The sequence below is a fragment of the Neurospora hispaniola genome (assembly GCF_033458365.1).
Source record: "Neurospora hispaniola strain FGSC 10403 chromosome Unknown B0T23scaffold_14, whole genome shotgun sequence".
NCBI classification, from domain to species: Eukaryota; Fungi; Ascomycota; class Sordariomycetes; order Sordariales; family Sordariaceae; genus Neurospora; species Neurospora hispaniola.
Window position 1 is genome coordinate 73,056 of NW_026944419.1, and position 19,036 is coordinate 92,091.

The following is a 19,036-nucleotide window of genomic DNA, read 5'->3' on the forward strand; positions in this document are numbered from 1 at the left end:
TGGTAGAATGACGACGGTTTATGTTTTCGGAGATGGATCAACATGGGCGTGAATTTATACCTCTCTCCGAAGCGAAACTTGGGACAGGTCACGTAAACGTGAGTATTACCCGTGCTTGAGTTGCACAGCAAGGCGCTCATTGCCGTGAGGAGATACTGCTAACGTATCGCTACGTCTTTAGGAACGACAAATTGACTTCGACTCCCATCTATGTGGCTGTTGGACGTGGATGTTGATACCAGTGTGGAATATGCTGCATTGAAATTTGATGATGGTTGGCTGCCTCGAGCATTGCGAGATGATTCCAGGCGCATGACAGCGACTTTACACGACTGTCGCGGCGTGCATGCTCCAAGGCTACGGCCTGACGAGAAAAACGTCACAGGAGGAGCGAGTTAGTATCATTGTATAGATTTTCTCAACGTGGCATAGGGGCCTACATCAGTCTAGACCACACAACCACTGTTTTTCAGGAGTCGATATCTCCACAAACGTAATATTGGCCTATGATTTCCCGTCGGAAGATGTGGATGGCTCAAGCTCTGGTCTTTCGTCTTCATGGGTTTTTTTTTCAGGCGAGTGATACCCAAATGCGTCGGTCTGGGATCTCTTCCGTTCAGACGGCTTGTCATTCGTGAGCGGTGAGGAACGAACAACGGGTTTACTCATGATAACATAATCCGGCATCACTACCTTCCCTGACCGGAACTTCCTTGGCCCAGGTGAGATGTCATCCGTCCCAAACCCGTGCCTTTTGTAAAAGCCAAGGGCGCGTTTGTTGGATAGGAAACATGTCAACATCACCTTTGTAATCGGGGGCAGGTTAGTGGCCACAGTCACATGGAATCCCATCAACAGTGAACCGAGTCCGGAGCTGTGGCAGATAAGTAGTCAGCGAGAGAACTGGTTAGTGTAGGAGTACATACATGGCTGTTTGGCCATTTTTGCACATGATGGACCATGACACGGCGCGTGCTGGAGAGATGAAATATATATATATATATATATATATATATATATATATATATATATTTAATATTTCTTTCTGGCTTCTTACCCCTGTAACTCCGGCTTGAGATGAATTTCATAGCAGTAGATGACCGGCTGACCTTCTTCATAGGTAGGCATCAAGGACGTGAAAGCACGTATAGAGCCGGACGAGCCGTCTTTGACCAGGACGTAGCGAAGATCGGGCGATCTCATTTCTTCCATCTTCTTCCTGGGTTGCCATTTATCTTTGGAGTTTTGGTAATCATCGTAGCTAGTCTCTTTGATCAAGTCGAAGCATGCTTTGAGTTCCTCCTCGCTGAGTTTCCCGGACTGGACCAAGCTAATGGTGTACTTGGTGCCGGTTTTGGGATGCGACCATTCGGTGGTCCAGGGTTTGGGTGGTAGTTGCGCTGGCGATGAGGGGTGTAATGTGGATGTTACGGATGGTTGGAGATAGTTGGCGATGAACTCTTTGTCTGTTTGGCGATTTGCCCTCTCGATGGGGCTCGTTGGCGCCCGTTGGCGTTTTGGTGCCATTGGCGTATGGAAGTTGGTGTCACGCGCTCGTGGTGGGATTGGATGAAGTCTGATGTCGCGTTGAAGTCGAGGTTCACGGCGTGGAACCCGAATGCTTAGTTTCTATAGCAAGCAGTTGTAAATGACGAAAATACTTAGTTTGAATCCTCGATTTCCACTTCCCGCCCAGAACTGCAGCACCACATAAAGCAACGGGTATCAACATACAAAGGGGAGATTAAAGCCACTTCTACGTGATGCCTCATCACACAAAGGTACTTTGTATCTGCTGCAGGGCCTTTCCTATTGAAGCATAGTGTGCAGAAGTATCTTACCTCAACTTTCCTACCACACACTTCGATCTGGTAGCTGCCAAGCCTGATCTGCTTCTTTGCTCCCTTCACTCATCCAAAGGAGTATTCTAATCAGCAAAGCTCAGGGTATAAATCAACCAATCTCATCACAGGCACAAGCTTCACCCGCATAACACCCCATTTCCATGAACCGCCCAGCACCACTTCTAGGGTGCTTGCCAGCTCTGCGGCTTTGCATTCGGGGATATGCAAGCCGCCCCCCGCGGCCTCGTCTGGGGGACACACTGAGTTTGGAACATGTAAGTCGCTCCCACTCATCTCGTGATGAGGATGAGTTTTCCAATCTACCGTCTCTACTTAGTTTCTCCAAAGAGCCCGAGTTTTGGCCTTGTACCGCACCATCATGCGGGCAACCCGCCGGATTCCGGACCCGGCCACGCGTGCCGAGACGAGAAGGATGGCCCGCGCCGAGTTTGAGAGAAACCGCCATGTCACTGACCTTGTTCGTATTCCTCCTTGTCCGATTTCTCATTTTTTGCTTGCGTCCCTTTTGCTACTGACGCTGGCCTGTCTCACTCACAAGGACCACATTCGCTATCTGCTCTCGACAGGCAAGACAGAATGGGAAAATATGGAGAGGTATATTGATGGTCTGTAACTGTCGAAGAGACCATATCTGGCCTCGGCCTTCACCTACCGAAGAACCGTTCTCTTATTCATGGGTCGCATTCCTTGTCATTTGGCTGGGGCCGTATGCGCTGGTATCATCCACACGACCAGGCCGCTGCTGGGTTCGGTTTATCCCAATCTCATTGCTGAATCGCCATGACGGGCCATCGCTTATGCTGCGCGCCAAAAAAAACAAAAAAAAACAAAAGGCCCGTTGAATGCCAGGTCTGATATACACGTCTCCGTATCGGCATGCGAGTCGGCGCTCGTTGTTCAAGATGGTCCTTTCGCCTAACGTATCGTACAGCCCAATCCTTCTATGTAGACCCGAAAATAAAACCACAAGACCAAGACCGTTGTTGAGCGCTCGTTGTACACACCATGTGTCACTCCACTGTCGATATCGCCATCGTCATGTTCACCGGTAGCCCTGGCGCTGCTTGTGTCTGGGATTCGCAGGGCAGATGATGTAGAGGTAGCCGTTTTGCCTCTTGTTGGCCTTGCGACGCACGACCTGTATAGATGTCGGGTTGACGGATCAGTCCGGGTCCCCACCTAAAACCTCCACACTCGCCGGCTTCTCTAGATATCTCAAGGGCCTGATATAGATATAGATATATCTATATGCGGTGCGTCTCACCTTGCAATGCTCGCATCGCTTCTTGATAGCGGAGTGAACCTTCATGCCCCTCGATTGCTGCTTCGACGGCAGGCCGTTCTTGGCGCTTTGGGACACGGCGACGGGTCTGTTATGGGAGCACATGGGCGTGCAAATGTGGCGGGAGAGGAGACCCTGAGAGAGGCATCGTGTCTGGTATGCCGAGACAACGGTCTTGGTGGAATTGACGGCAGTCGCGCGAGGAGCGGCGAGGGAAAGCGCGCGCATCGAGGATGCGAGCGACCGGAAGAGGTTCGACATGGTGACTGGTTGGTACTATTAAGAGCGGTCGCCTGTAGTCGAAAGTAAGCCTTCCTGCCTACCTGCCGTTCGTTGTTAGGTTGAATATGGACGCCGTCGAGGTGCTCGTCGCTGGGGTCGCTGAGGCGCGCGAAATCGAATTGTCTGCCGGCCCGTCACTCAATCGACAGTGTGGGGTCCGATCAAGCAACGCTACCTATGCGGTTTTCGTTCCGTCGGCTGCTTAAAGCGTATAAATGCCTAAACGCTTGCACTGTGAGAGCTTATGCCTCTTTCGATGCTACTTTACGGGCTAAAACACACCAAGACCGCCGCCAAGCACCTTCGATAAGCGCAGCTTACCTGGTAGTACCTGAAGTAGAGGACCAAGTGAAGAGAGTTGCAGTTATTGAGTAGCCAAGCTATGTCTACACTTACCTTGTCCCCCGCAACCCTCACAGGGGGGTGGCTCTTCTCCACGCTGGGAGCCCGCTGTAACCCGCCATTGATGTCGTCTCTCCAAAGTGCAAGTACACCACCCAACCTTCCCATCTCGTCTTCCTCCCACCTTCCACTGCCACTCTCGTTGTCCACCTCTCCACGGCGACGAAACAAGCCGACAGGTGATTGTCACGGAGCTGCCGATACGGACCAGAGCAGAACTGAAGCTTACCTACCTCCCTCCGCCCATCGGATATCCATATTCGCTGTGTCACTCTCTTGTGCTCTCGGTAACATCCCCGTCCTCGTCAGGCGCCCGTTCGGCTCGCACCATCACCTTCACACCACCACCACATCGTAAACCACTTCCACCATCTCGGCGACCTTGGAAACAGCGCCCTTAAGCTCGCCCCGCCGTCCGCTTCTGCGTCCTATCTTATACATAAACAAGCCTCCAGCATATACCAGTCCATAACCTAATATCAAGCAGCGCCGCGCCCTGGCACTTCCCTTCTTGCCCTTTAGTCGCATCCCGCCGCTAGCGTCAACTCGAGCCAACGATCTAGGCGCCTCGCCTCCCGAACACTTCCTTCGTCCAAGACATTCGTGTCTTGACTGGTATTGGCACGATGAACCAGCAGTCACAGCAATATCAGCCGGCGCGCCGACCAAGTGCCTATGCCTCCCACGGCGACGAGCTTCACATGTCGGCACACCAGGCCCACTTGTCGTCGCCCCGCGAGTACGCGTCCTCCGGCGCACCACATATCAAGCTCGAGCAGATGCCCTCGAGCCCCCCCAACATGCAGAGCTATCAAAGCGCTGGTGCCGTACCCAATGTTCTGCAACCCGGAGGCATGTCGTCTCGTCCGCCCGTCATGCAGTCCAACACAGCTCCCACTCTCCCCACGATGCAGCAGTCCGCCGACTACAAGTCCCACGGCTATGAGCGCTCCAGCCCTGCTACCCTGGCCTCAAATTCCTATGACGGCGGCAACTCGCCTTATGCCGCCTACAACCCGACTCCTCCAGGTGGCAGCTCTTCGTCGCAATACATGTCTCCCGCAAGCACCAACAAGTACGCGGCCGCTTCGTCATCTCGCAACGTCTCCAACACCCCGCTGGGACTGTCTGATATCCGGCCTCGGGCCGACTCCACCCTCTCTGATGGCATGCTGCCCGGTAGCCAGGCCTACGAGTTGGCCAATCCCCAGTCTCGCACCAGCAACTACATGGCCCCTTGGGCTACGTACTCGTTCGACTGGTGTAAGTGGCGTCCCAGCGCAAACAGTGCCGGGAAATTGGCCATTGGCAGCTACTTGGAGGATGGCCACAACTATATCCAGATCTTGGAGGCCAATTTGACGCAGACACCACCCGATGTATATGTCCCGGGCACCTCCAAGTACTCCATGGACTTCACGCGCACCGCCGAGGCCACACACTCATACCCCGTAACGCGCCTGTTGTGGGAACCTCCTTCATCCCAGAAACAATCCACAGACCTGCTTGCTACCTCAGGGGACCATTTGCGGCTGTGGTCACTTCCAGCTGACCCCGTGGTCCCCACCAGTGGCTCTTCGATCACGTCGAGAAGCGGCCGTGACGCCCCCATCACCAAGCTCACTCCCCTAGCCCTCTTGTCCAACTCCAAGACGCCTGATCATACAGCTCCTCTGACCTCGCTCGACTGGAATACCGTTCAGCCTAGCTTAATCATCACATCAAGTATCGACACTACGTGTACCATCTGGGATATCCCATCGTTGACGGCCAAGACTCAGCTTATCGCCCACGATAAGGAGGTGTACGACGTTCGCTTCTGCGCAAACAGTGTAGATGTGTTTGTAAGCTGTGGCCAGGACGGCAGTGTGCGCATGTTCGATCTCCGAAGCCTTGAGCACAGTACTATCATTTACGAGCCCACAGGCAAGGAAGAGCGTGGTAAGTGTCACTTGTCGGCTTTTCGTTGGTCCCTATCTTTACAACAAACTAACCCATATATTTAGATGCCAATGGCGGCCGGATCAGTCCTACGCTAGCTCAGCAAACCATGTCGCATCCCCCACCCCTCCTGCGACTGGCCACGTCTCCGCATGACCAACATTTACTCGCAACTTTTGCGATGGATTCCAATGTAATCAGGATACTCGACGTTCGCCAACCAGGGCAGGCGTTGCTGGAGCTTCGGGGCCATGGGGGTTCCTTAAACTGCATTGAGTGGTCGCCCACCCGGAGAGGCACGCTTGCTTCGGGTGGTGACGACTGCCAGGTGCTCATTTGGGACTTGCTCAACCAGCCCTCCGGATTGACCCCGGCAGGCCAGCCTGATAACGTGAGGAGTCCTGTGGCTAGTTGGCAGTGTGACTACGAGGTCGGGAACCTTGGATGGGTTCCTCCAATGGGCAATGGTGAGTATGGCGATTGGTTGGGAGTCAGCGCAGGGCGCGGTGTCTGGGGTGTTCGGTTCTAGTACGCCGATGTAAATCGAAATGGTTCCCGCTCGCGAGAACAGATATCAACCCAGGGTAGAAGGATGGGATGGGTGCATAAAATTCTTTGCAATGGAGAGCACTGTTGATAACGTTTCATACAGCCAGGCGTTTTTTTTTCTTCCGTAGAAGGGGGGGATATCCTGTTGCGTAGAAGGTCATACTCGAAAAGGCACAATAAAACAGCGATTTGGCCTAGTCCGACTGCTCGTTATCACTCGACGTTGTCACTCGATATTGGAAGCGCCACATAAAACTAGTAAGGATTCTGTCATTCACCTCTTCATGGAACATTGGCTGGCACCCAGGGGATTAAAAAAAAAAAAGAAGAAGAAAAAATAGAAAAAAAAAAAAAAAAAAAAAAAAAAAAAAAACTGACACTGACCAGGAACGCGAGAGGTCTCAAAGCCACGCCATGTTTAGCTGCTCACCTACATCATTCTAGGACATATTTCACGCATTGCGGAGTTTCTTACTCAGTGGATTTATTTGAGACACACGAGCCACACTGGTGAACTTGTACGGAGCAGCCCCAAGGAAAATCCGTGTGCTTCTCCCGGAAACTTAATATGGGCTGAAGTTGTTCAACGGCCGGATATTCCCAACCTTCAGCAGCAGTGTTCGCCCAGCAAGAATGTTCATCAGGGGTTAGACTTGTGCACGTCGAGCCTCCTCTGCTTGAGGAAGACAGCCAGCACAAGTGCAGTGACCGAGCAGGCAAACGAGAACCCTAAGTAATGGTAACAGTGGTCAGCAGTCCGTGCCGTAGATACTTGCCAGGAAGAGAAGCGAGAAAGGGAGTGAAGAGGGAAACTGACCGTGACTCCACCATAGACCGTCAATATACGACTGGACAACAGCATCCCTGACCTTATCGATTGCGCCGTCGATAAAGTCAACATCAGAAACAGCCTTCGATATGACCTATGGCTCCAAGTTAGCCTTGAGCTATTCCGCACAGCGAAAGACATAGCGACAAGCACAGGGTCAGGGCACAAACCTTGGCTACCTCAACTTTGTCATATCCTAGCTTCAACAGCCGAATCTCAAGGTTTCTTCGAAGCACGGTCTGCATAATCGTGTTCGCAGCCGGTAACCCAATCGTCATCCATACCGTTTGCATCAGATACATGAACGACACAGCAGGCGCCATGTGGGCCGGGTCAATGACCACCTGAAGCGAGATGAACAGCGCGCTGCTCGTGACCCCCATGCCAAAGCCTCCGGGGAAGATGTACAGCGATTCGAACCAAGACTTGGTGTTGCCGTGCCACCTCAGCATTAGGAGAAGATAGCCGGTGGAGGAGCAGGTCACGGCCCAGATGACGAGGGACTTGTACCGTCCTGAGCGCTTGATAGCGGAACCAGAGATGATGCCGCCGATAGCGTTGCCCATAACGGCAGGGACGAGGTGCGCGCCCGCGACGGTGGCGGACGGCCGCGGCGTGGATGTCACTTGGAAGTAGAGGGGGACAGTGAACATGAGTCCCAGCTGGGCGGCGGTTTGGAGTCCCAGGATCAAGAATGAAAGGATGGCGTCTTTGCTGTGGAAAATCTCCAGCGGCAGGATTGGCTCGGCCTGTCGCCTTTCTACTGCAATGAACGAGACGAGAAGGATGACGCTGGCACCGAGAAAGACGAAAATGAGCGGGTGGGACCAGGGAATCTTGACGCCGCCGAGCTCGATGGGGAGAAGCAGGGCCAGCACAAGGGCAGCGAAGATGAACGAACCCTTGAAGTCGATACGGCTGAACTTGCTCTTCTTCAACTGGGTGGCGTCATCTGTCTCGTCTAGCGTGCTGGTGTAGCTGGGTAAATATGCTGAGCAGAGAATGATGGCGAGGGTTATGAGTGGCACTTGACCGCGGAACGACCTGAGCGTATCAGCGTCAGTTGGTTTCTACAATACTCGGCAACAGAAGAAGCTTACCATCGCCATCCGACGACATCTGCCAGCCAACCTCCTAAAGGTCCGCCAATGCTTCGGCCAAGGGTAGCTACGAGGTTGACATACGCTCTCCACTGAGCAACTTCTCGGAGAGGAAGCAGATCTAAGAGGCAACTGGCTGTTAGTCGTCGCTGTGAACACTCTATCAGTTCATGTCAAAGCCAAGCTTACCTGTGATGAGAACGGACACGAGTGCGGACATGCCAGAGGCTCCAGCACCGGATACAATTCGGCCCAAGACAACCTGCGACATTGTCTGGCCAACACCGACAATTGCACAGCCAGCCATGAACATGGTATACGCGATTATCACCATCCTCTTGCGCCAATAGATGTCACTTAACTTGCCGTACTGTCCAGGGGCGGAGTAGTCAGCATACGCCCGCAAGGCTGTGTCATTTGATGATATTCCTCACCATAGTCTGCGTGGCCGCCCCAGCTAGAGAGAAACTGATAATGAGCCAGCTAGAGTCCTTCAAAGCGTTGAACTCGGACGCAATAATTGCATGTGTTGCCATGAGAATGGACGTATCTGTCTGTGCGACGAAGATGCCTAGCAGCATGACAGATATGATCTTGATGACATTCACATGGGCGCTTTGCTTCAACGACTCGGTTTTGTCGCTTCCTAGACTCTGTTCCTCGTCTTCCTCGGGAACTGGCTTGATAAACCGATTGTAGATGCCTTCCTCAGGAGTAATGCGACAGGCGTGATAGAGGTAGTCGGAGCTGGGCTGCGCAGTGTCACTCAAATGAGGCTCTCGTTCTGTGACTAGGGATGGCTCGTCCCCATGGCGTTGAACCATCTTTGCCAGTTCTTGTGCAAGAGCCTTTCAGGCCCGATGGGAATCCTGGGCCAATATAAGTACTTGTCCTCTTGAGATATCGTTATGGAACTTACCTTGAGATCTTGTAAAGCGCAAGATCACCAAAATCTAAGCTCAAACTCGGAAACACGTTCAAGGAAATACTCCCTTTTCTGGGAACTACCTGAGTGTCATCCCCACCTCTTGGGATTCATTCCGAACACGGAAGCTGACAACTCCAGAATCAGCTTATCCCCGAGATACCTTGCGGTACATGAAAGGCCGAGACAATCACGACATAAGTGTCTGGATTTCGTTAGACGGGCCCTTGGATCGCGAACAAGATACTACCTTCGCACAAAATTGGTTGCAGAAACGACAAATATGAGCAAATGAGAATAGAGATAAATTACACCATCTCGTAGTTTGAGTTAGGCTGCGGGACAGAGTTGTCATGGAATCTCTTATAGTAGCGCCCGCATGGTGCAACTGCGCCAAACTAGCACGCCATCGATGACTTCACGCCAACCTCCAAGCCCACCAACGCGGAAACATCGCGATGCAAAGGAGCAACGCTTAGCAATCACAGCCCCAATCCGAAGCTACACTGGCTCGATTATTTGACGATGAAGACATAATTTGCGGGAGTTATTCCAACAACGATATGGGTCATAGATGGTTGCTGGGATCCCGACCTTTTTCAGTGCCCAGGGCCTATTTATTTGGAACCTCATGATCATTTTTTACTACCCCTGGGAATCCCTTCAGCCTTATTGTTTTTTCAACATCAAAGCACTTTGACACAAAACCCATTCAGAATGCGCTTTTCGGTGGCAACTCTCGCAGCAGGCGTGCCACTATCAGCCGCTTTTGCCGTAGACAGCGGACAAAAATCTCTAGGCTTCGACCATAAACCAAAGGGGACGACAACGAAAGGGGAAAAGAACAGCCCAAATATCGTCTTCATTCTTACCGACGACCAAGACTTGCATTTACAGTCGCTCGACTATCTTCCCCTGCTCAAAAAACACTTGGCCGATGAAGGTACTACCTACAAACGTCACTACTGTACAACGGCCATCTGCTGCCCTGCCCGAGTTTCTCTGTGGACCGGGAAACAAGCTCACAACACCAACGTCACGGACGTATCACCGCCATATGGTAAGGTGCTTCTTGAGTTTCTGCAGTCACTTTCAGGCGTAGCTAACACGCAAAACTAGGTGGATACCCCAAGTTCATCAGTCAAGGCTTCAACGAAGCCTATCTGCCAGTTTGGCTCCAAAAAGCTGGCTACGATACCTACTACACCGGCAAGCTTTTCAACGCCCACACCGTTGATAACTACGACTCCCCTTACATAGCCGGTTGGAACGGCTCCGACTTTCTTTTGGACCCTTACACTTACTCGTACCTCAACGCCACCTTCCAACGCAACCGTGATCCCCCGGTTAGCTACGAAGGCCAATACTCAGTCGACGTCCTCGCCAAAAAGGCCTATGGATTCCTCGACAAAGCCGCCAAAAACGTCCACAACCGGCCCTTCTTCCTCGGCATTGCCCCCATCGCCCCTCACAGCAACGTCGAGCCGCGCTTCCCTTCCTCCTCTTCCTCCTCCTCCTCCTCCTCAGACCCAGCTACCCTCCACCGCCGTCCAACCAACGCACACGACGACATTGAAAAATCCGTCTCCTTCACCCCTCCCATTCCCGCCGCCCGACACGCCCACCTTTTCCCAGATGTCATCGTCCCGCGCACCCCCCACTTCAACCCCTCTTCGCGCGCCTCGGGCGTGTCCTGGATTGCTCGCTTGCCGCACCAGAGCGCCGAGAACGTAGCCTTCAACGATCACTTTTATCGGCAGCGGCTGCGCGCGCTGCAATCGGTCGACGAGCTGGTCGCAGGCGTCGTGGCGCGGCTGGAGCGCCATGGGTTGTTGGAGAACACGTACGTCTTTTACACGGCTGATAACGGATACCATATTGGTCAGCACCGGCTCCAGCCGGGGAAGGAGTGCGGGTTTGAAGAGGACATTAATGTCCCGTTGATTGTGAGGGGACCGGGCGTGAAGAGGGGGGAGGTAGCGGAGGTGGTGACGAGTCATGTGGATCTGGCGCCTACGGTTCTGAAGTTGGCTGGGGCTTTGGGTGACAAGGAAAGAAAAGAAGAAGAAGAAGAATATGGGCTGGATGGGGAGGCGATCCCGCTTACCGCCGAGGACCTGGCCCAAGCGAAGGCGAAGGGAAAGAGACATGAGCATGTTACGGTTGAGTACTGGGGGTTTGCGGTCTCGGAGGGCCGAGTGTTTGAAAAGGACGCGACGAGGTTCTGGACGAACAATACGTACAAGGCCGTGAGGATCTTGGGCGAAAGGTATAATATGTACTACTCTGTCTGGTGTAGTGGTGAACATGAGCTGTACGATCTTCAGGTGAGTTTCTTTTGTTCTGGGCCTTCTTCCGGCCCGTTCTGACATCAAATACCCCGTATTCAAGGTGCTGACAGACACATGAAATGTAACAGACCGATCGTTACCAGCTCAACAATCTTCTTGACCCTTCGTCGCTTGCCACTGGGAAAACGCCGGCGACTCTTCTTGGGGTACCAGTCCAGAAAGTCGTTGCCCGACTTGATTCGCTCCTCTTTGTCCTCAAGTCGTGTAAAGGAAAGACGTGTATCCGACCATGGGAGGCTCTACACCCGGCTGGGAATGTGCACAACTTACATGATGCTCTTTCGAGTAGGTTCGATTCCTTCTACGAAAAAGAGCAGAAAAGGGTAGAGTTTGACCGGTGCGAGAGGGGATACATTGTTGAGGCCGAAGGTCCGCAGTTTGAAACGGACGGGTTAGTATACCGGGATGGACATCGATGGGATCAGTGGGTTTGAGAACCGGCGAGTTTGCGTGGGTAGAGAAACTATATTTACTTTCCAGTATATAGGGCTTTCCTTGCTGGTATAGTATAGTGGTTATCAGCACCAATGCTTCAACAGAGTTTGTTCAACATTGTTGGAAAATGACAAAGTGCCTAGTTGGTCATACACTACGACCATAACAGCTGTCTGTCATCCAACTATATTTCTCCTTGAAACCATAGGCATGATATGATGTGAAAAAGGAAGCAAGACATGAGATGGAAGAAACCAGAAAGAGGTGGAAAGGAGGAAACCAAAAGGGAAACCAAAAAAAAAAAAAAAAAAAAAAAAAAAAAAAAAAAAAAAAAAAAAAAAAAAAAAAAAAAAAAAAAAGACGCTTGACTTGCCCACAGCCGGAATCAAACCATCCTTACTAGAGGTGTACTCTACCACCGAGTCATGTAGGCCGAGCAATTCGAGTCGTTGAAAAGTAGTTCGGAACCAAGGAATAATTATACACAACCACACGTCGTTGCGATTGCTCCCTGCTGTTCAATTCTTCAGCGCAACTGCTCCCGGCCTCGATATTCCTCGAGCCAGGGGTGGACGTCCTATGCTGAACTGGTGCGCATACCTTGGTCAAAAGCCCATGTGGATAATCTATAGGGTAGGGTTGCTTTGCAACGACACTTGGTAGCCCGAAAACCCCGAAAACACGCCAAACTCCGGTGACCGTAACGCCAACGCCCAATCCCGAAAGGTCATATTACAGCCCTCCTGGGAACGGTCATCATATACCCAGCAGAGAGACACTAATCCTGCAAGGCATTAACTTCGCCCTCCACGCGTCTGTTTGGCCGTTCTCCGTAGGCCATTTCCAAACATCAGTCCCATCAGGCCTTAGACGTGAGCCCTCTTCGCAACGTCAGCAGCCTCGGCCCCCGCGATTCTTCCATAGACCACACACTCCAACAACGACGAACCGCCAAGGCGATTATCGCCATGAATGCCGCCAGTAATCTCACCAGCGGCCCATAGTCCCTGGATAGGCTTCTGCTCCTCCCCAAGCTCGGACGAAAGCACCTGGGCATGCTCATTGAACACGGCACCACCCATGGTGAAATGCACAATGGGCGTAACGCGGCCCACGCACAGCTCTGCGTTTTCGTCGACAATGCCGTCACTGTTTACACCAAGTTTCCAGTGCCCGAATGCCTTGCGACGGAACGGATCTTCCCTCTCTCTCCTCACAATGCTTGCATACTCCTCCAGCGTCTCCTTGGTGGTTGCATCCAGTTCGGAAACCTTTTGTTTCTTCATCAGGCCCTTCCACAGATAGAACCCCATGTGGCCCGCAGCAGCCTCGGCCGCGCCTGGGTCGAGCAGGAGTTGAATGTCCCATTGGCGTAAAGAGGCGCCTTCGACTCCGTCGCCCGGCAGAGCCATAATGGTGTTGCTCACATGCTCCCTTGTTTCCAGCTCGTTGACGAACCTCTTACCGTTGTGCAGCAGTATGCCACCTTCACCTCTCAGCAACTCGGCGGCGAGGAATTTGACGGGCACCAACGGATTAGCCGGATCGACGAAGCCGGTCGGGTGAATCTGCACGCTGTCCATATCGACCAGCTTGGCACCGACGGCGGCGAGCAGATCGTGGGTGCCCGGTCGCGGATCGTTGGTGGAGGGCATGCCGTCCAGGTCTGGGCGATAGCGGGCCAGCAGGCCGTGCGTGTCACCGCCGAAGCCGCCGGTGGTGAAGATCACGGGACCGGTGAGTTGGTGAAGGGAAGTACCGTCATGACCGCTACCGCCGTTGCCGCTGTTCTTGGTCGATCTGTACTCGACTCCAACAACGGTCACGGATTGGTGGTCGGCTGAGGAGCCGCCGTTGCCTTTTTTGGAGACAGCAGCATTAGTGGGGTTGGTGAGCAGCCTGGTGACCTCACAATCGGTCATCAGCTCGAACCGGTCTCCTCCGGCCTCCTTCAACTTTGCGACAAGGGTGGTGATGATGGCGGCGCCTGGAGGCGTCTTGCCAGCGCCACGATGTGTTCGTGGATGACTATGGCCTCCGAGCTGTGCCACCACGGTGAGATCCACGCCTAGATCGGCGAGGAAGTTGATGGCATCAGCGGATCGCTGGGTGAGGACCGAGATGAGGGACTCGCGTTGGGCCCTGGCGGCAGGCTGACTTGTGGTTTGCGAGGAGAGGCGAGCGCCGGCAGAGCGGACGGTGTCGTCCCAGAAGGTCTCATCAGGGCCTAGATTAGGCCAGGCAGCCTGTTGGAAGCGGGTGGGCGCCCCGTTAATGCCCGAGGAGGCCTTGATGCTGTTGCCTCCTAGCCTCGGGGCACGTTCCAGCAGGCAAACTGAAGGGGCGCCGGCGCCCAGGGCGGAGTAAGCGGCAGAAAGCCCAGCAAGGCCGCCGCCGACTATGATGACACAGGGACGCGAGGCCTGTGATGTCATGGCGGATGTTTCGGACGGGAACAGTCTGTTGACGAGGTCTGTCATAAACGCGTCGGGTATTGATGGCAAAAGGTGGTGATAGACGACTGCGGCAATGGGACTCAGGACTGCAAGATAGAACATCAAGCGAATCTGTCGCCTGGTCATGGCAGTAGTATCACGGTTGATTGATGTACAAGTTCAGCTCGAGAGGACACTAATCACGACGGCCATGTTATTTTATTGATGGAACGAATGGTGAGGGGGGGCGGACGATGTTGCCCTGCGGTCAGATATCATCAGATGTCAGGCAACGGGATGGAAGCTGAAGGGGAAGCAATCAGATGAGAACCGAACCACCTCCTTGGGACGAAGGTGTTGGCATGCCACCGGCTTGGTGTTCGCAGGTATGATCTCGAAGGCGGTAGAGCCCGTCCATCATCCGATGTCTGCGTCGACGTCGGATGGTCGAGGCCGAACCGTCGTCACTGGTGCCTGCCCGTTCAATCAATTAGAGTGCAACCAACGTACAGCCGGGGAAAGAGGAGACGTAAATGGCATCGCTGTTGCGACGATTCATCTTCACTTCAGCCGGCAGACTTGCAAAGGCTCAGAGGCATCATGAGTGGTACATAACATGGAAGAAGGTGTAGAGGTACTGTAGTGCCGTGCGCCCCTCGCTAAGACAGAGCCGAGAACCGTTGCCGGGCGGGCCGTCAGCTGACTAAAACCAGTTGGTGATTTGAGAAAGTTACCGAGTGCAAGCATGGATTTTGTCCCCTTTGCAATCTTCTTGTGTCTCTTTTACAGCTCGAAACCATGTCCCCGACAGTCTGGAGAATGGAAAGAGCTCCACTGCGAAAGTAAAGATGAAAATGCGGAGGGGAGGGAAAGGACTTTTGGCTCATAGTCTTGGCATGCATCTACTGGGGCCACTTCCAAGACTACGTACAACGGAATGATAGACTAGCGTGCAGCGTTAATTGCATGTCCCCCGTATCAGATCCAGCGACGTTTGGCTGGGTCCACCTTGAATGACCAACCCACTCACTGTTTGATCACCTTCCAGCTCCGTAATGCTCAGCTGTTGACTAAAAACAACGACAACGCTCTTCTCTTCTCTCCTTGGTGCCGCCAACATCCTCGTATCAGCCGCTAATGTGGACCCGGCCGGACAGCACGTGTATCCCGTCTCCGTTTTCCCTCCTCCGGTCCGGAAGCCCAACCACCCCGTTACCCCATACACCAAGAACTGCAATGACGGAGCGGTCTCCGATGCTGCTGCTTGACTGCTTTGATGGCCTTCCTGATTCGTCACGAAACTCCCGGGAGGGGCGGGAAAACCTCGCCCGAACATGGCATTAAATGATCAACACAGGCTATACAGCAACAACGCAGCGCTGCAGCACCATTCGTGGAGAACTCTGTCCATCGATCATCACCAAATGAAAACAGAAAACGCGGGGTTACTGCAACACTCCATCTTCTTGGCTTTTCCCCAACCCGGGGGAACGGATGAGATGATAGACAGTGCTTGGGGTCAAGATGGACTAGGTGGGATATGTACACTAAAGGGTCATGGTCAGCTGCACAGTTACCACTTGAATTACCAGAGAAACCAAAGTGGTGCAGTGTTGATCGATCTGATCTTGAAATTTCCCCGGTTCATTGGTAAGTTGGCTGGCTGATTGGATATGCGAGATCATCACTCTCTTGGATTTTCATTTTCCTCTTTTCTTTTCTTTTTGCAAAGGTTGCATTGCTGTCCAGTGGAACCGAAATCCACGTGTGAGATTTCCACTTCCCCGGTTCAAAGGGAGGCTCAAGGGAGATTTAAGCTTTCACGTTTGTTTTTCTCGGGACCACCTTCGTCACCGTCTTGTAAGCAAAACGTTGTTGATGATTTTACGTCATTACGAGTATCACACTTGGATTTCACACTCCGTGAGGAACTGAGCACTACCTACCTATTTCTCACTCCTCATTAACACAACTCTCATTGATTGTACACTTTAGCGCACGATTGAACAGGACGGTCGGTCAGTCAATTTGTCTCATCCGACCATGATTGACCCAAGAACTCCTTGGCAACAAGCATTCCCCCAGTGTAGTGTACTGTCGCCAGCCATCAAGTGAATCAGGGGAATCGGAGGTACAATGTCCTCCATCAGAGGGGCAACGGCAGTTGCAAACCTGAGGTCTTTTGCTCGCATACCATGTCGGTGATTAGGTATAACTCAAGCTTGGCATTATGCTGCCCCCGAGTCTGGACCGGCCTGGCAGCCGGCGAATAACCTCAACGCGCCACAAGGCAAGGGAGTATGGGCTGGAATCAATAAACGGCCACGTATAGTGTTCTGGTTCTAGGGCTTGGGCGCAATGGATGTGTGAGATTTTCATCATGATATTGAAGGTTTACCTGATTCATTGTGCCCAACGCCCATTCGGATGAGTGGACGGAATAATAATGTAAGGAAAGGGGAAATTTGTCGAGAGTTTCTTGCTATCATCCACCTAGTGTGATCTTTTATTCGGTCCCCTGTGAACTCCTTCGTGAGCTTGGAGCGCAAAAAGTCAACTATCATTATTGACTTTTGACTATGTGGAGGGGTGTCGCGTGACGTCTGGGAATATATGAGACAATGTCGTGCCTCTGAACTGACTACATTTCTTATTCACTTGGCTATTAATCAACGGGAAACCCAGAAAAAGTTTCTATAGAGCAGATATCGTGTTCTTCCCCCGTAATTCCTTTTACACTAGTATCACAACCACTTGGTCTCTCTGACAAACTGCACTTTCAGAGTTTCGCCTCGCATGCCCACCCACGTACCCAAAAGAAAACATCCACATTGAGACTCGATAACATGCTATTACATCAAATTAAATTGGACCCCAAAAACCGGTTGCGAGCGAGCCTAGGTATGTTCCAGGAGGGGAAAAGAGGATCTTCAATGGCGACGAACGGGTCCATCCCCTCGAAAAATCTGAAACTGTGTTCCAATTTCCCCAGATGACCTTGCCGACTTCCACTTTCCCACGCAGCTACCGGCCGGCCAGAAGAGCCTATAACACACATCCAGATTTCGCAGATTGTCGAGCTTTGTCGAGATTGGCCGAGAATTACTTGCATCTGCTGGCTCACAACCACCATCATCCCCGTCCGTCCATCATTCCTTTGTAATCCCCATCCCCACCTCCATCCCCACCTCCATCGCCAGTCCTTGGCAATTCCACCGATTCCCACTCCCGTGTCCATCAAGGTAAAGAAAAAAAAAAGAAAGGTGACCCCACAAGTGCGGGCAGCAAACTCCCTGCACCAACTCCAGTGGAGGGTGTCCCAAAAGCCGGCAGTTATTGAGGGTCCACTTGTTGACATCCTCAATTCAAAGGAGGCGCGTGGCGTTGAGTTTGCAGCATATGCAAGATATGGATGACCCCGATGTAGGTTGTGGATCTTAGAGGACAAGACGGGCCACAGAACCTCCGTTGCCCGACATTGCTGAGCGCCAAACAAAAGGCAGGGAGGGCCCGCCGGACGGGTTGCGATTGAACCTTTGGATGGATTGACAATTGCTGTTGTCGGTGCTGATGCCGGGAGCCCGTGCAATGGTCCTTTGAGGATGGAGTACATAGCCGGCTACAAACGTGCCGCATTGACTTTAGTGTAGATGTCGAGGACATATTGGTGTTGGTGTCGACACTAACATCAACAGCATCTGGAAAGTTCTGCCGCCGCTTGGGGTTCCCAATTTCCCCAATCACACGTGCGCAACCGGTGCAAGAAATTATCTCCGGGCCGAGTTCCCACCACGTACGTACGTAATACGATGGCCGGGGATATGGTTTGATTACATGAGGGCCATCTTGATCTCGGAAAACAAGCTTAACCTGTGCGCCGGGAAGCTTGCGACGGGGGACGGGGGTCGGGGAGATGACAGCGGGGATGCCGACAGGGACGGAGCCGAACTCGGAAGTGAAGCGGACGGGGACCGCCCTTGGCCCACGGGGACATCTTTGACAAGCGCTCAATGGCCCGTCGGACAGGATGACGGAGGGTCGGGGGTTGCGATTTCGGCAAGAAGTAACCTGAAAAGAACCAAGGGAAGAATCAGCAAGTGCCTGCCTGCAATGCGACAAAACCGTTGGTACCCGCGCCAAAGTCTATTTCTTTCGTCTCCTCTGGCTGCACGTTCTCCTCTTTCTCACCCACCTGAACCAATCACCATTCTCCAACCTCGATTTCATGAGACTCGTCATCCCAGTAAGCGACTCCATAATGGTAGATCTTGGAGTGGATGACCTTGTGGAGGACAGTGGAGATGGCCCTTTGGAGGCCCAGAACCAAGGCAAATTCAACCAAAAAAGAAAAGCGTAGCATTGCCCCTTTCAGGAAAGAAAGAGCCGAGACAAGGTGGAGTAAGCTTTGGGTTCAAGCAGAGCGCTGGAAAGCCATTCAGTGACCGGGGTCAGAGGCAAAATGGCAGGGGAGGGACGTCATCTGAAAACGTCAGCCATGATTTCACTGCATATCGCTTGATGGCAGAATTCTGGGGTAGCCACCACCACCACCACCACAATAAATTGGGTGGGGGGCGATGAGGACGGGATGGAGGAACCAAGATTGAATATTGAAGTGATACATATGGTTAGCTTTGCTG

General features: G+C 52.7%; 8 protein-coding genes across 8 annotated transcripts; 3 read left to right on the top strand and 5 right to left on the bottom strand.

Annotated features, from left to right (window-relative positions):
* Window positions 1–451: 451 nt before the first annotated feature.
* Window positions 452–1,745, bottom strand: B0T23DRAFT_56378 (acyl-CoA N-acyltransferase). The gene is made up of 2 exons (XM_062841465.1): window positions 1,058–1,745; window positions 452–874 (listed from the first exon to the last, which is right to left on the bottom strand). The coding sequence occupies exons 1-2, from the start codon at window positions 1,525–1,527 to the stop codon at window positions 505–507; spliced, it is 840 nt and encodes a 279-aa protein (XP_062687731.1). The 5' UTR covers window positions 1,528–1,745; the 3' UTR covers window positions 452–504.
* B0T23DRAFT_56449 (complex 1 protein-domain-containing protein) lies at window positions 1,688–2,593 on the top strand. The gene is made up of 4 exons (XM_062841466.1): window positions 1,688–1,781; window positions 1,941–2,119; window positions 2,182–2,322; window positions 2,404–2,593. Exons 2-4 carry the CDS (start codon window positions 2,006–2,008, stop codon window positions 2,476–2,478), a joined length of 330 nt encoding a protein of 109 aa, XP_062687732.1. The 5' UTR covers window positions 1,688–1,781; window positions 1,941–2,005; the 3' UTR covers window positions 2,479–2,593.
* A 314-nt stretch (window positions 2,594–2,907) lies between these two features.
* On the bottom strand, window positions 2,908–3,408 carry B0T23DRAFT_400380 (ribosomal protein L36-domain-containing protein; the record flags this gene model as incomplete). The annotated part of the gene is made up of 2 exons (XM_062838482.1): window positions 2,908–3,003; window positions 3,130–3,408. 2 exons carry the CDS (start codon window positions 3,406–3,408, stop codon window positions 2,908–2,910), a joined length of 375 nt encoding a protein of 124 aa, XP_062687733.1.
* Window positions 3,409–4,457: 1,049 nt separating this feature from the next.
* Window positions 4,458–6,301, top strand: B0T23DRAFT_433430 (WD40-repeat-containing domain protein; the record flags this gene model as incomplete). The annotated part of the gene is made up of 2 exons (XM_062840446.1): window positions 4,458–5,772; window positions 5,838–6,301. The coding sequence occupies 2 exons, from the start codon at window positions 4,458–4,460 to the stop codon at window positions 6,299–6,301; spliced, it is 1,779 nt and encodes a 592-aa protein (XP_062687734.1).
* Window positions 6,302–6,754: 453 nt separating this feature from the next.
* B0T23DRAFT_368209 (major facilitator superfamily domain-containing protein) lies at window positions 6,755–9,074 on the bottom strand (the record flags this gene model as incomplete). Its single annotated transcript, XM_062836439.1, has 6 exons — window positions 6,755–7,050; window positions 7,139–7,244; window positions 7,321–8,194; window positions 8,251–8,371; window positions 8,440–8,620; window positions 8,685–9,074. 6 exons carry the CDS (start codon window positions 9,072–9,074, stop codon window positions 6,962–6,964), a joined length of 1,761 nt encoding a protein of 586 aa, XP_062687735.1. The 3' UTR covers window positions 6,755–6,961.
* A 418-nt stretch (window positions 9,075–9,492) lies between these two features.
* On the top strand, window positions 9,493–12,247 carry B0T23DRAFT_437163 (arylsulfatase). The gene is made up of 3 exons (XM_062840611.1): window positions 9,493–10,235; window positions 10,295–11,502; window positions 11,595–12,247. The coding sequence occupies exons 1-3, from the start codon at window positions 9,893–9,895 to the stop codon at window positions 11,958–11,960; spliced, it is 1,917 nt and encodes a 638-aa protein (XP_062687736.1). The 5' UTR covers window positions 9,493–9,892; the 3' UTR covers window positions 11,961–12,247.
* Window positions 12,248–12,591: 344 nt separating this feature from the next.
* On the bottom strand, window positions 12,592–14,722 carry B0T23DRAFT_56523 (FAD binding domain-containing protein). Its single transcript, XM_062841467.1, has one exon. The coding sequence runs from the start codon at window positions 14,541–14,543 to the stop codon at window positions 12,828–12,830; it is 1,716 nt and encodes a 571-aa protein (XP_062687737.1). The 5' UTR covers window positions 14,544–14,722; the 3' UTR covers window positions 12,592–12,827.
* Window positions 14,723–17,024: 2,302 nt separating this feature from the next.
* On the bottom strand, window positions 17,025–18,135 carry B0T23DRAFT_56560 (uncharacterized protein). The gene has a single exon (XM_062841469.1). It carries the CDS (start codon window positions 18,007–18,009, stop codon window positions 17,254–17,256), a length of 756 nt encoding a protein of 251 aa, XP_062687738.1. The 5' UTR covers window positions 18,010–18,135; the 3' UTR covers window positions 17,025–17,253.
* Between the last annotated feature and the right edge of the window lie 901 nt (window positions 18,136–19,036).